Source organism: Microtus ochrogaster, chromosome 6 (genome assembly GCF_000317375.1).
Source record: "Microtus ochrogaster isolate Prairie Vole_2 chromosome 6, MicOch1.0, whole genome shotgun sequence".
Classification (NCBI taxonomy): domain Eukaryota; kingdom Metazoa; phylum Chordata; class Mammalia; order Rodentia; family Cricetidae; genus Microtus; species Microtus ochrogaster.
In genome coordinates, this window is record NC_022013.1 from 58,517,839 (window position 1) to 58,533,748 (window position 15,910).

Here is a 15,910-nt window from a genome sequence, read left to right on the forward strand (position 1 = left end):
GGTGGAGAGCCAGGCAGGGTGGCCCACACCTTTAATCCCAGCAGGCAAATCTCTGAGTCTGAGGCCAGCCTGGTCTGCAGAGCTAGTTCTAGGACAGCCAGACTACACAAGAAAACCCTGTCTCAAGAAATGAAACAACAAGAAATGAAGGTGGAGAAGAAATTGAAGAAGACAACTTGATGCTGACCTCTGGTCTCCCCAAGGACGCAAGCACACTCTCACCCCAGGGCATGCACAGAAACCTGCTACAAAGACACAGACTTTTTGAAAGTACAAATATTTATGATTCTGAAAGCTCAATGAATATTAGGAAGAGTTTTCTCAGCTTCTTCAGGCTTAGGGACCACAGGAGGAGGACAGGGTTCATGCTCAGGGTTGGGGGCCTTCCTGCTCTGCAAGCTTTGCCAAGGAGGGAACGAGTGGCTGATTTGGTCAACACCTGGACAAGCCTAAGTCTCCCAGGCCACAGTGGACTTGGGTCAGGACTGGTTTATTGTCTACTCTAATTATTGTTATTAGGATGGTGTAAGAATTTTCATCCACCTGCAACCCAACAATTCTGGTAAATAAGTGTTACAGACACCCAAATGCCAGAGACGCGGGTCTTTCTCAGTTTCCCTGGCTGTGTTACTCTCCGGTACTCCCACTGGCTGCCTGATGAAGAAGCTCAGCCGCTGAGACACCTGCTGGAAATCCATGTTTGTTGGCTTCTCAAAGACCCTGATTCAGCAAATGGATCAGAGCCCAGGCATCTGTGTAACCTGCACCCAGGAGCTTTTGTAGGAGGAAGGAATGACCCGCAGGCTCCTGCTGGTTCCTTCCTGCTGACATTTCTGTTTGGTCAGATGTATGGCTAGGGTGGGCTTTGCAATACCTAGAGATGACCCAGGGGAGAGGTGGAAGGATGGAACCCAGGCTGGGCTCACCTTGTGGGTCAGGAGCATTGGGTGAAAAGCACTGGAAACTGCGGGACAGAGACTACAGGCTGGGTAGGGTGTTTCCCCACCCCACCCAGGGTCAGGGCTGAAGCAGCTGGGCCTACGGCTCACTCTTCTTGCTCTTTTGATGTCTTCAGGGGTCACTGCCCACAAGGTTCAGCAGGGCATTCTTGTAGTCGCCACTGGTGTCATTCTGGAGGAAGAGGCACAGGTGAGTTAGAAGGGTGTTTGTGATGTTGGCCTTGGTCTTCTGTTACCATGACTAAGAGTTGGGCTCCTTGGGCATGGCCAGTCCCTTCAAGGGTTTCTATGCCACAGTTCTATGTAACACCATCCCTCTTTCTTCCTCATTTCACACTGTTCCGCTGATTCTCCTTTTAATTCTCTGTCTGGCTAAATGGGGGTGCTTGTGGAAAATAAGTCACAGAGACAGAGCCGCTCCAAAGCTCTCAGACAAGGAAGGCCTGTGGGCGGTTTCCTCATACAGTCAACTGCCCCGGGGTTCTTCCTCATGTTTCTCTCGGGTTCCAGAGGCACAGAGCTATTCGCTTATTCAGCATGATCCATGTGCATTCAACTCCTGCCATGGCGGAAAGCAGGGAGCCCAGAGTCACATCTGAGCTCATAGCATGGGGTAGAGAAAGCTTGGGTTTCGGTTCTGTAGGAACCATGGTTCTGTTAGAATACACAGACTCTCCTTTCACATCTGTGGTACCTGCACTCTCATCCATAAAACACCATTTGGGATGAGATGCGCCTTGTGGGTGACCTAGCAGCAGCACAGGCTGGCCTGTTCTTAGTCTCCTGTCACCTGACACGTTGGTTGCAAAGTCTAAACCACAGCAAATAACAATTGCAACTCCCCTGTCTGCCTGCCTGCCTCCCTGATGCCATCCTGTCTGAAACCTCAGTTGCCCTCAGTATCCATGGAAGAATAGTTCCAGGACTCCACAGATATCAAAGTGTATACGCTCAAATCCCTAGTAGGGAATGCCACTGGCCTTGGGTATAAATTACATACATCTTTTTATACTTTAAACAATCTCTAGATTATTTATAATATCAAACACAATGGGAATACTATGCAAATAGTCATGCCATATCGTTCAGGAAATAATGACAAGAAAAAAAAGTATGTTTGTGTTTAGTACAGATGCGTCTTTTCCTGAATGATTTTGGTCCTAGGTTGTCTGAACCAACAAATACCAGTTATATTGTAAACTACGAGTTGTTTCTCAAATGTAGTCAGCAATATGTCCTGCTAAGAGAACTAGCGCTTGACTGAGTAGCTAAGGAAGACTCTGGGACATGCTTGCCATGATTTGACTTCTGGTCTCAATTTGCACCAGTTTCCAGACGGCTGTTGGCCTCAGTCATAACACGGTAACAGCCCTCTGCACTTAACACCCTGGGACCTTCACTAATTGGAATGTAGGTGGGTAATCACTGGAGCCTGAGTTCCCTGCTAGGACTCCTTAGATCTGGATCGAGAGGGAATCCCCATTTCTACGAAACTTCTTAGTCCCATTGCCCCTTCAGAAACCGTTCCTTCTCAAGGCTTCAGCATATCCTGCACCTCAGACACATAGGCACTCTCTGGGATAAGAGCAGCCTCTGAGCTCCACAAGCTCCCCATAGTTACACTTCCTCCTTCCTGGTCCCCACATGTGCCACATGATAAGCAGTACAAGCGTGAGATGAATGTTAGAAGGGATGGCCACCTATGACATCTGTGTCCCAGGAATGTTTGTGTCACAGGCTGGCGGTGAAGGGCGGGGCCTGTGTCTTACCATGATCATGCTGCTCAGAGTCTTGCCATACATCTTCTGGAACTGACCCTTGATAAGGTTTAGATCGATCTCACTCCTTGAGACAATGTTCCTTATCAGTGTCCCATCACGTGTCCCTGCTCCCTGGAGAAGACAGTGCCAATCAGCCATCACGTCTCACCTTTCCTATCTACCTCTGTAATGATAGACAGACCTGGGGGGGGGGCTCTGCACCAGTGGGGAGAACACCAAGAGGGGGGCTTTGCTAATACAGTTTTTTTTTCCCCAAATTCTTTTCCTTGGTAGTGTTGGGGACAGAACCTGAGGACTTGTGCATGCTGGGCAAGTGCTCTGGGCTCCTTTACAGCCCACAACAATGGAGCTGTCTTTCTCAGTCCCCTCACTCAGGGGCTGCACCTTTCCTTAGTAGAAGCCCAGTACTTCAGGTTGCCGTATGATTTGCTTTGCCACATCAGGTTCTATACCCCAAACCCTCACCGCTCCAGGAAGGTTTTCTGTTTGAGCGGCATCACTGCCAATGTTACTCAACTGGCCATTCCACAGCAGGACCTTCTGGCTCTCTCTCATCCCTGACGAGTCCCGGGTCAGATGGAGCTTCATGACCAAGGAAACAGCACACTTTCTCCTTCATGGGACAGTGTGTCCGGAGGGCTTGGGGTGCTGGTTTGGCTCTCACTTTAGGTGGTGCCAGAGTTATGTAATGGAGAGGTTGGGCACTGATGTTAGTCACTGATGACTGCTTTAAATGTCTCTCTTCCAGTTTAGTTCCGGATCCCAGCAACTCTACTTGTAAAGAGCAACATGTCCACTTCTGTAGCCAGGGCAGCCTTGTAAACAATGGGAACTCTGAAGCTAGCACCTGGTCTCGGGGAGGAAAACTGACACGCTTGATGTGGGAATGTCCCTACAGTCTGTCTGTGTCAAGGGTGTTACGGCCTGCAACAACAAATGTGTTCTCAGAAAGGAGGGATAGTGCAATGAAAAGCCCGACCCAATGGGTTCAAGACTGATGCACGACTCTCCCCCTTAGCAGTCATGTGACCTTGATCCAGCCTTAGCTTCACAACATTTCAGCTGGCAATTGTGTGTCAACATTCAGTGAGCCTTCACCAAACATCTGTCAATGCACCTGCTCAAATGTCCCTTCTGGAGCTGTGACTTCCCTTCCCTAGTTTGCCCTCTGGGAATGTAAACCTTTCTGACATATGAGAGATTAGAACAAAGGGACCCCAGAGTTCAGGCAGCAGTGGCTCTGAGCTCCGTGGCTGTGCATCCAGCATTCTGTCGGGGTGACTCATTGTGAAGGAGGCGGCAGCCAGGACGGTTACCTTCATGGCGTAGTGGAGTCTCTCAGCAAAGTAGCTGTGGAGGTTCCGAGTGCATCTCACTGGCAAACAGAAAAACTGTATTAACAACAAGAGGAGGGTGTGGGCCGTGTTGCACACACTTGCGTTTGTTTACGTGTTCCTGTGGGTGTTAAGGGTTACTGTTGTGTAGAGGCTAACATGTTTCTTTGTGTGCCACCTAGCTTCAAAATGGAGGCTTTGTGTCAGGCAGAGAGAATGAGGCAAGGAGCAGAGCCTCGGGCAGTGGGCAGAGCTCCAAGAGCCCAGAGCAGCCAGGTCAAAGGTGAGATGTGAATAAAGTGGGCACCTGTGGGGCTCGTCTGGCGTCACCACCTCGGGTCTTCAGGAGGACACCTCTAAGCTGTCACACTCAGGAAGCCCCTCCATTAAGAATTTGATTGACAACATGGTTCCACACAGGTTGCCACAGAATGGTGGCTACACGTCTCAGAGTCCCTTGTGAGTGGAAACCTCAGATTTTGTATTTTCATGTAACAAAAGAAGCTTGGCTTTAAGGACTAAGGCACCATGATTCCTTGGCTTGGAACATGGACCTTAATTTTTCTTTTCCATAGAAATATCTTCCATGGACCGTGGCATCTTCTATTGGGAGATGGTGTTTTAACCCAAGGCTGGGAGAGTGTGGGTTGCATGGGGAATAGTAATGTGTGTAAACTCTGTCCTGATTCTGTATGACTTTGTTGTTCAACCTTCTGACGCATCTGTGACCTGAGGTTGATTAACTAAGGCTTTAAGAAAAAACGAGCAGGAACTGCCTGTCACAGCGTGGTCCTGCACACCTTTGCTGTTGAGGAGGCATTGTTATGTAGGGTCCATGGGTAGAATTCTAGGTGACGTCAGAGGGTGTGACTCGCTCTTGCAACACAGGATAAACCAAATACACTTTACCACAGTCATCCACACTGTCCTGGAAAGAGTGCCTAGCCTGGGAATCCCCATCTCGGGTCCCTTATGTGAGGTGGTACAGGGGTGGTTCTCTGCCTGGCTCAGGACTATTTTCTACTGTGACTCATTCCATATGACTTCAGCTTTAGGCCCAAGATGTGCTATGAGCAGGTTATGGTAAGCTGACTCAGTCCTCTGGCAGGCAAAGGTTTTAGGGTTTCTCGTGGCTGGGCCTCAAATCACACACACCCTGATTTCTTCAGTTAGCGACGAAGGTAATGACTTGAAACTTCAATTAGACCCAGAAAGGTGGCTTTGAGCAGGGTACAGGAACAGAAGTAGGATGCTCATTAAGCAGTATCTGTGGGCAGGCCTGGGCCCTGGTCCTGGAGTTACTGTGGTAACACTTATGTGTATTCTCTCTCTCTCTCTCATGCAACATGGGGCACTGTATAGATAACATAGGGAATAGATCTCACCAGGCCACACTGAGACTCTTGGGTGCTATAAACCCAGGGACCTGACCTAAAGGGTATAGGTTAAGAGCATTGGGTGTGAGGTATGACCTTTGACTATAGAGATCCCAACCTTTGCTTTCACCTTCATGGTCTGTGGAAGCCACGCCCCTTCTTACCCACAGTGAGCATGGCCTCCTCCAGGGAACCATGGGTCTCGCTCTTGATGCTATCCTCAATGCTCTTATTGGCAATTTTTTCGTATTCCTCGAACACTATGGAGAGAAGAATTTACTCAAGAAACACATAGATTACACGCTGCACATCGTGTGCCATCTTTGCCTCCCTCTTGGCACAGGGGAAGGAGTTCAGGTCTCCATGCCTCTCTTCCCAAATCTAAGCCACGTATGACTATACATCAGATCTTCCTACAAAGGGAGAGGATGTGTGGCTAGGGCACCACATACTGCCAGGGCCCACAGACGTGAGTCCTGTTCCACCTTGACTAGGGCAGAGAGTTTGAACTTATTTTACTCTTTCAAAGTTGTTAATGACAGGTGTAGTTACAAACGAGATATCCTGATCTAGGGAGTGGTTATTTGGTGTTTCAGATTAAGACAGCCCACGGAGGTGGATCTGCTCCATCTTGACCAAAGGTCAGAGAACTCAAGCCTATTCCTGCCCCTTCATTTCAAAACAGAAGGTTTGACCCAGGGAGTGGCTGCCTACAGGATACTTGCTCTAGGGTATAGTCACTGCATATCCTGCCCAAAAAAATCTAATGCTTAACTCAGGAAACAGTGACTTGATATCTCAAGTACTGAAGCAAGCAATTGTTCTGGTTGTCCTTTGTGTCACGTTAAAGTGGTCTTTGGTCTTCTTCCCCCCCCCCTTTTGGATTGGGGTATATAAAATAAAACATATGGAAAATAAACGTGGGAAGATTCAGGATTCAGTTTCAGCATTTACTGAGTTGGCCTCCTGGTGCTATCCCTTGTCTCTGTGTGTCTTTCATATCTTTGTTCCTCCAACCTAATTTTTCTAATCCACATGCCCTTACCCCGAAATGTGCGAACCCATCGAGGATGGACCCTGACCATGCAGCCCGTGTTTCCCCCCTCTGCCCCGTACCTCGCATCAGGTGAGTGGCACTGCGTGTACACAGGATGGTGATGAATTTCATCTCATCAGTTCCGTGAATCTTCTCACCCGCTGCATACAGATCCTAGGGTTGGGAAACAAGGAGGTGAGAGAGGACTCCGGGGCCCCAGATCTGAAGTCAGCCTCCATTTCACTTGGACAGTCCAATATGATGGCTCACTGTCCTGGACTCCTGTTCCACCAACAACATTGGCTCAAGGGTCTTCTCTATCTAGGGCCAGAAGCTACTTTAGGAAATGCTCCTTCCCTGTTGCTCTGGGAACACTGAACAACAAGAGACAGATAAACAGAGATCTGTGTATGAATGAGCTCTGGGCTCTGAGAGAGGCCGTCTCTGCCAGGAGAGCCTTAGTACTTTCCTTCCCCAGGTTCTCCAGCTTTTTCTTCTTCTGGAGCTTTCCAGAGACCTTTCTTTCCTCCTTTGTCACCACAAGGTGGAGGCTGTAGGGTAGGGTCTATACTAAAGAAGACTCCCCTTGGCAAAGGAGATCACGAAACTCAGAGTTCAGCTGGTAAGACCAGGGCACAGTATCACCTGTGCATCTTGGAGGGCCAGTCCTGGGTCCACAAAGCCGCTCACGTCGTCTCTGCTGCCCTAGGATCAGAGGAAATGGCTCTGTAAGGCAGGTCAGCAATCAGAACCCATGGCCGAGGGGACTGTGGGGCTCAGAGGGCAGGTAGGTAAGGGCTGCTGCTTCTAGAGACCATGAGACCTGCAGGCCAGCTGTCCTCACCAAGTCTCATTTTTGGCGTTTGTCTGATATGAGCAGATTGCAATGGTGGATTCAGGGAGCTAAGCTAGGCAGAGCCTGGCACGGAGCCACAGAAAGGTTGAGGGAAGAGGGGTCTGCAGTTAGGACCCCTTTATCATGCTGAGGCATAGGTACTGTCCTCAGACCACCCAGGTTCCCCATATCCCAGATGCCACTCAAAGGCATTGCTCAAGAGTTGCTGCTAGGGCCTAAGCCAGCCACAGATTCCTGGAGCCTGTTTGTGATACCTGAAGGAGGCACACTAGAATCCGCTCCAGATAGCCACTTGTGTCTGCTTGGATGTCTTCTTCCAGGTTAGTCCCGTAGTCTGCAGGAGAAGATAACCAGAAGGCATGGACAGTGAGTGACCCAGGGCCTGCAACGTACTTCCTCCTTTATACCTACTTCCCGCCTCTTCTTCCCATGGGCATGGGAGGACAAGTTCTTGGCATAGAAGGTGTACATATAACAGTTAGATGTCCTAGAGATGGAGACCGATCTAGGTAATCATTCAAACCCCAAAGTGACATAAATGAGCAACCAAGATAAAGGGAGACACAGACCAGGCCAGAGAACCAGACCAAGACCTGCAAGGTGGAGGCCATTCTGTTGCCAAGTTCAGCGAAGCCAAAACCTTCAGGCTACCTTGGCTGGTTGTAAACATGGAGGGCTGGCTGGCCTTTGCTAGTTTGGCAAACTATGTACTATATGGGAGAGCTGGCCAGTGGGGCTCCCCTAACACAGTGTGGCTCCCCTAACACAGTGTGGCCCTAGCAGATGGCCCTCTCTAGTGTTCTGGCTTAGCCCATGCGCATCCGGTAAGCATTCTCCCATCCACTGCTGCCTCTGTACCGCAGTACTGTCTGTCACAGCATTAAGGGACATGAGCTCAGTTGGCACACATCTCTCTCCCCATGCTCAACCACAGTTGGGCACAGGATTTGGCATATATAGGTACTGGGACTGGTATGAAAAGACCTCCAAAGGGTCCTTTCCAATTTGGCATAGTTCCCTTGGGAGCTTCCCGACTCTCATTCCCTCTCAGGCTGCTAACACTTCAGCCATTCCCAGGTTTCCACCCCGCCGTCTTGGCCACCCCCTTACCTTCCTCATAGGCCTTCATTATCTCTTTCAGCTGGTTCTTGGTCCGAGAAGCCAGGATCTCAATGATGACCCCTTCTTTAGTTCCTAAGCCCTGGGGAGATAAGCCTCTATGTTCTGGAGTGTTCTGCCCCTGGTCTCCTGCTATGCCTGCACTGTCTTCTCAGAAGCCATGGCCACCTCTCTGCCCTCCTCTGCTGGGGCCTCTGTTAGAGGGGTGGTATTGAATCCCCACCTTTGTTTCTTGTGACAGCTATCGGGGCAAATTATCTCTGCTCTCCTTCTTTAGCTGGGTGGTCTCACACAGGTGGCTCCACCTGCCCATCCTTATGTATACTCATCTGTCAATGAGGAGAATGAAGCAACCCTACCCTGAAGGAGGGATTAGAGAACACAGCTAAAATGCCTGGCATAGATCACAAAGGTATCCTTCCAGTGGGAAGGATTGTGGTTTCTGGGTCTCCAACGCCACCTCATCTATGAGAGTAATAGGAATGGTGAGGAGAGAAAGATGGCCAAAGGTCGGTGCTTGGACCGTAGAGATGGGTTTCTGAGTCCCTTGCATTCCTTCTGGTCCCTATTCTAAGAAGTCCTGATTGGGTCTTCACTATGACTGGCCAGCCACACTGTGGGGTGACTGTTTGAGCAGGCTGCAAGCTCATTAATTAAGTTGGGGGACCAGGCGGCCATTCTAACGTATGGCAAAGTGGAGTACCTTCATGGCGTCATGCAGTTCCTTGGCCTCGTATCTGTATGGCGGGTACATGAGGGCCACGATGAGTCTCTCAAATTTGCCACTCAGCTCCGACTTTAAGGTCTCGGTGAGGTCCTAGGGCAAGCAAAAGGGAAGGTGAGATGATGTGTCCTACAAGCCCACTGGAGTCACAGAGCAGGCGGGACCTGGCCTGGAGACTCTTCCTCTCCACATGACAGAGTTGTCATGCTGGTGTGATCTCCTGGGCCAGGTCCTGAGCTTCTCTAAGCAACAGCATCTGTGCCTGTTGAATAGGGACAACAGAACTTGTTCTTCATACCATTGCTTAGTGCCTGTTAAATACAGACAATGGAATTTGTGCTTCATACCATTGCTTATGGGGTGACGGGCATGTGTGACAGCTCTGGGAACAATTAAATTCTGGGCACATTCTAAACTCCAGAAAATAGAATTGCCATCGCAAGACCTGGGTGTGGCAGCACCATGCTTAACAAAATTAAATGATTCAATGAGGGAAGGAAAAAAAAAAACAATGAGAGAAAGAGGGAGGAAGGGAGAGAAGATTCCAAGATTCCATCTCACGCCTGTCTCTTTCTAAGGGCACATGTGTCTACAAGAAGCCACAAAGCACCACACCCCTGATCCTTGCCACTGTCACTTACAGGCTCTGGAAGTAACTTTGGAAGTTACTCTGCCTCTCTGATGTTGAACACAGAGGACAAGCTTGAAACAGTAAGGAGAAGGAGTTGCAAATATGTAGTTTCCCCTGGGGAGGCCTGCACCTCATCACTGGTGTTTTTGTGTTAAATCTGTGAGCAGAGGGAGGTTCTCCAGGCACCCATGTCTAGACACAGACCTGTGGTATTCAATGTGTACCTTCAAATTCCTGGCTCTGTGCTAAGAGCTGCTAGATCCCCGGTGGCAGGAGAGATGAGGGACACGCGAGTGACCATGGGAAGCATGTCTGTGCTGTGGAGGGGAGGAGGGCCAGGCATACACTGCCAGGGAGCATGGAAGACGTTCAGGTAGTGGGGGACAAAGCTGAAGAGAGCTGAGGCTGGATCCTGAGGGACAACTGAGGACTGCAGCGAGAGAGAACGGGGAAGAAGTGGGGCTCCACCGTGCAAGACCAATGCCAGACTGTGCCTGGAGTTATAAATGAGCCTACCAGACACAACAGAATGGCCAGAGAAATGACTACAGATGGATGGAAGGATCATTTTACTGCATTGTCCCCTATGAATATGTGCCCATCTCTGGAGGAGATGCTTGATCTTCAGTATGCACCCTGCTTACCTTGCCAAATTGAGCCTTGAAGGACTTGGCAATCTGCTGCCTCTGCACATTGCTTCTCTTGGTGAGCACGTCTATGATGGCCTGTTCATTGGTTCCTGCAGGGGTGTACAGTATGAGAATCCCCTCAACCTCTGGGGGCATCAGAGACGACTGGGGAGGGGAGAGGGGAAATGCTTGCTGGCTGGGCAACTGGGCCATACTACCTGAATGCCACAAATGCTCAATTTCCATGGCGTAAACAAGACAGCCAGCTATCTCATTTCTTTGTTCTCCACCTCCAAGTTACACAGTGTTGGGGTGTGGCTCGGGCTTGACGTATAGTATAGAACCCAAGGACTATGGGCTTGGACTTTTGAAGGGTGGCCAAGTGAGATATTCTTAATCTCTTTCCTTTTGGTGGTCACATTAGAGGAAGGTCCAGACCACTGTGTCTGAGAGCCTGTCCTGTAGATCATGGACAAGTAGGCTCATCTCCTGAAGCCTCCACTTGCTCAGGTGGGGAGCGGGGCCAACAATAAAGATCTTATAGATAGCAATAGGTAGGAGAATTCAGTATAGACACCTCTGGGAATGGGTGTTCTCTTTAGTGCCCCAGCTCACTAGGCGGAACCAGCCAATGGGTGACTCCCATCTGGAGTGAGACCAAGTCCTATCTTAAGCCAGTCCTTTCCCACTCAGTCATGCGAGGGTGGTACCAGAAGCAGTTGACCATCTGGTCAGTCAACATGGGACAGAAGCAGGTGGATCTGGTCAACCAACATGGGGCAGGAGACAAGCTGCAGAATCCACATGGCTGGTACCCCTGGTGCAGCCTCTAAACTTCCATCCCCATGCCTAAAGCAGGCCCTATGTCAATCCATCTTCTGAGTCCACAGTGACACAGTGGGCCCACAGTTCTTGCAGCCATTTTCCTAGTGAGAAATCTCAGACTGACAGTCTCCCCTGTCATTGTCCCTTGGGAACGAACAGTCACCCACCTCAGCTGGTGTGATTCCCTAGGAATCACTCAGAATTAAATGGGTACAGCTTTGATGTCTGACTGTCCCTGGTATCTCCTTCCTGGGGATGTGAGCATGTGGGGCCCCAGTCACCAGACCGTGGTTGGTACTCACCAATCCCCTTCATGGCTTTGTAGAGGGTCTCTGCATCAGGGTCTGGGTTGAAGTGAGAACTGCCCTTCACGGTGACACCCTCCTGTTCAATCTGCAAGACAGCCAGGGATGCACATCATGAGAAGTAGAATGGCATGGGGGCCTGGTCGTGTAGCCCGTTAGGCTAAGGATCTCCCCTGGGCATTGAGACCAATGGAGCGACTGACCTCTCCGGCCCCTTAGCTAACAGGTGGGTGTGGCTGAGACCAGAGCTTGTAAAAAGAAACCACCTCGGGGCTGCAGAGGTGACTCAGGGGTTAAGAGCATTGGCTGTTCTTCCAGAGAACCCTGATTTGATTCCCAGCACCCACATGGCAGCCCTGAAACTGTCTATAAGTCCAGTTTCAGGGGTTCTGATATCCTCATACAGACATGTACAAAGCAAGGCACCAATGAACACAAAATAAAAATAAGTTATCTATCTATCTATCTATCTATCTATCTATCTATCTATCTATCTATCTATCTATCTATCTATCTTCTATCTATCTACCTATCTATCCACACACACACACACAAACACACACACACACACACACACACCTATAAATCCAAAACAAAGCAAAAAGCACCTGTTGACTGAGAGAACGTAGCAGACTGGTCACACATACTTCTTTCAAGTCCCGTATACAAGAGGATGGGAGGAAATGAATTCATAAGGAATGACTTCTCAAAGGCTGCCTAGGAAATGGGGAGCTGGACACAGGTCTCGCTTTGCAGAGAAGGGTCTAAGCCTGTCTTGGCCTTTCCTGTGATGAGGTGTGGGGATTTCAGAAGGCCAGGAGCCAAGCTGAGCATCTCTCCCAGGCTCAGCTCCTTTTCAAGGCCACAGCATCATATGGGGCAGAGCGTTGTGTTCAGAAAGAACTGCAGGATGTCCTTAGCTTGTGGCATAGACTTGAAAACCAAAGTATGCAGAGCCTTGTCTTACAAACCTCCAATCCAGGGCGTGTACTAGGGCCACTTCTCTGTGTGTTCTGCATAACTAATCAGAGGCTTACTATGGATGACTCTTCTAAAGTGTGTGTTTGAGGGGAAGGAACGGAAAGAATGGAAGGAATTGAATGAGGGAGACCCAAGTCCTTCATGAAGTTTAGTCAAATGCGTTCTGGTCATTCGCTGTTTGGCTCATTGTCCCCACCCACCCATCTGTGTTTCTACTCGCGCACCCTCCCAGCTGTTAACTAATTCTCTACCCCAGCTAGACAACCCTTACGCCATCTGCCCGCCCTTCTTCTTCCTCTGCACTTCCTTCCTCTTTCTTTCCACTCCCCTCTCCTTTTCTTCCTCTTCCCCTTTTCTTCCCCTTTTTTGTTTCCTTTCAAGCATCCTCCACCTATCTTCCCTTTGTTCCCTGCATTGATTCATTTACCCAACCTTCTACCCAGGCCTCACGTTAGATCCTGAAAATGCAGAACAGGTCCCCACGGATGGTATATACTTAAGGGTTCTTCTTTTGAGTAAGAAGCAAGACACCTTTCTGTGTCCTTTGCTTGATTTTTCACAGGCCCAGAAATAGATCTTTATGTCCCATCTACTGGATCATGTTTTATAACAGGAACTGTTAGAAGTAATTCCTGGGGTGAGCCAGGCCCTGGGTGGTCTTTCAGATGCTGCCTCCACTGTCTACAAATGCAAAGTTCTTGCTGTGAGGTCACGTGCTGCTACTAGAAGCCAGGTGAGTGTCCCCTCTGCAGAGTGCACTGGACAGGATGCTCAGCCCCTCTCCCCCCGGAGTCATATTAGGTGTTAATGCTCCAGGAGGCAGGGCTTGGTCGCATAGCTAGTAAATGGCGCTGCTGGCATTTCACCCACAGCCTGACTCAGAATCCGAGCTCTGTCTGCCTCCCCCACTGTACGGATGATTCACTCTTCCCCAGACACTGGTTTTCTTGGAGTGTTTCACTGGAGAGAGCCTCACCCAAAGGCACGCCAGTCTTCTGGGAGTGTGGGGGTGGGGAGCCTTTAAGTTCTCACTTCTTAGTTTTGCTCCCTGCTCTCAGAGACCTATTGATTAAGGGGTGTCTCCATACCATTCAGTGACCAGCATTTGTCAGCAGCTTCAGGGCTGGCTGGGGTATCACCACACTGAGAAGTTTTGTTTTTTTTTTGATAGAGGGCAGTGTTCTGGGGACCAAAGATCAGGTGGCTCCTGCCTGGAGTGGGGATCTGGAGGCATCTATCCCAGCCCCTGTAGGTCGGTCTCAGGCTCCTGAAGGGGCTACTCTGAGGCCAGTGGGTTCAGACAGATAAGTTACCAGACAAAAGGTAATTCAGGCAGTCCTGGATGCTGTGTCTGGAACACATTCTGTCATGGGCATGCGGGAGCTGCCAGACTTTTGCCTGATCTATCACAGGCTGCCTCTTCAAGGGGACCCCAAGGGGAACCTGTTCTGAAGACAGGCTCCTCTGGCCACTCTTCCACTCCCTTCAGTCCTGCTCCGATCCAGATTCATGTTCAGAGGACATGTGGTTCTCACTGGCTGCCCGGCCAGACACAGAGGCCTTGTTGTCCTCAGTTGGCTCTCCCAAGGGTCAACATCCCTGGATGACTGAGTCTGAGTCTGGACTCAGGCTGCACAGACCTAAATACTTTCTAGTGTGGCTACTTCAGCGCCTGTCTAGTGCACCTGAGGCTCAGTTTCCTCACTTGTGTTTGAAGCCGTCGGTATCAGCCTTACAGACTTGCTGTCAGGCTCTAAGGGCCTTGAATGAGAGGTGCCTGGAGAAGGGTCCCCATGCAGAAGGTTCTGAGAGTGCCAGCTTTATCATCATTCTGAACAGGTCCCCAGGAGGTTGGCCCCTAGACCTGCCCTAAGCATCAGGCCACCAGGGCCAGCACCCACTGTTAGGAACTGCTCATCGCTGAGATCCAATGGCAATGTGTTTGCCCAGAGCATTCTCTAGCTTAAAGTATACCATCAGCTCCCTGTTGTTCAAAAGTTGAGTTCCAGCACCTTAGCATGTTATTCAAGGCCCTTGATGCTCCATCCTGGCTACTTCTCCAGATCTAGATCCAACCCACCCAGGACATTCAAACCACACAGGGCAATTTTTCTCCAGAGCTTCACATACCGCTACCTCTGCAAGGTGCACACCCCTCCCCCCGCGGAGTCTCTCCATGAACAAATGCACACCCTGCACACATCCACAGAAGCCCTTTCTTAAGTGGCCTTTGTCCTCAGAAGCCTCCCTCTAGACTCTCTTATCCGTCAGCTCCCTCTTGCATTTCAAGATTTTAAAAAACATTTTGTTTCATTTTATTTAAACTGTCTTACTTTTCACATCCCTGTAGTAACTTTTCTAAGCATGGGCATTTTTTTTTCCAGCTTCCTTACCAGGACGTGGCCTAGCAGATTTTGTCCTCACCGAGTGCTCATCACCCAACACAGAACAAGGACCCACCTTCCCATCTTATTCCTACTCACCCAGGCTTTCCACCAGGCCATCCTGTTCGCCTCACAGCCACTTTTCCCAGGGAGATGAAGATTCACTAGTTGGGCTCTACTCAGTGACTGGACACAGCTACTCCCTGGCTAGTAGGTGTGGTTGTGTACACAGGCCCAGGCCCCACCCAGCACTCCCTCCTTGCCACCTCAGGCTTGGTTTGGCTCTGGGCCCCTCCTGTGGCTCCCAGGCCCCACCCAGGCACTGCCCAGGCCTGCCCTGAGGATCACATCATTTGCTGCAAATGTTTGGGCTGTGGCCTCCACACAGCTTGGAAACTCTGAGGTAGCCTTTGAAAGGCAACTTGGTAAACAAACAAACCAAAAAGGCTGCTTCTTCTTCTAGGTTGGGCAGATCTCAGTCACAGAAGAACAGAATCCCACACGCACCCCTTTGGTTTGTTGCCATCTCAACATAATTAACTGCAATGAACTCAGCAAAGGGCAAAAAGACAGTCACCTCCCCTCCCCCCCCATTCACTGGGATGCACTGTGTCTAAATCCCTCTCCAACCCCCCAGTAGTGCTGTCCCCTCAAAACATTGTCACAGTCCTAGGAAGCAGGTACAAGTTCCAAGTGCTAGAAGGGGAACATCTCAAGCACCTGGATAATTTGCTCAAATGACAGGTCCTTTGAGAGCGGAGTTACCATCTGTCAGCTCTCGTAGACTAGAAGGCTGCTGCCTCCCACTGGGGGCCTAGGATATGCTAGTTGCCAAGGAGAAGGGCTATTCCCAACAAAATACTCATCTGGGGGATTTGTCTACTCTTCTTAGAATGTTCCTCAGCACAGCTGTCCCTACCCCACCCCTTAACTTAGCTAAATCCTACCTACCTGTCTGCGTGAAGTCACT

The 15,910-nt window shown here is 49.9% G+C and overlaps 1 protein-coding gene across 1 annotated transcript; it reads right to left on the bottom strand.

Moving 5' to 3' along the window:
- Positions 1-261: 261 nt before the first annotated feature.
- LOC101999037 (annexin A8) lies at positions 262-15,120 on the bottom strand. Its single transcript, XM_005348619.2, has 12 exons — positions 15,040-15,120; positions 11,573-11,663; positions 10,461-10,555; positions 9,165-9,278; positions 8,453-8,543; positions 7,597-7,676; positions 7,132-7,191; positions 6,567-6,660; positions 5,615-5,710; positions 4,057-4,115; positions 2,729-2,851; positions 262-1,131 (listed from the first exon to the last, which is right to left on the bottom strand). Exons 1-12 carry the CDS (start codon positions 15,058-15,060, stop codon positions 1,072-1,074), a joined length of 984 nt encoding a protein of 327 aa, XP_005348676.1. The 5' UTR covers positions 15,061-15,120; the 3' UTR covers positions 262-1,071.
- Positions 15,121-15,910: the final 790 nt, after the last annotated feature.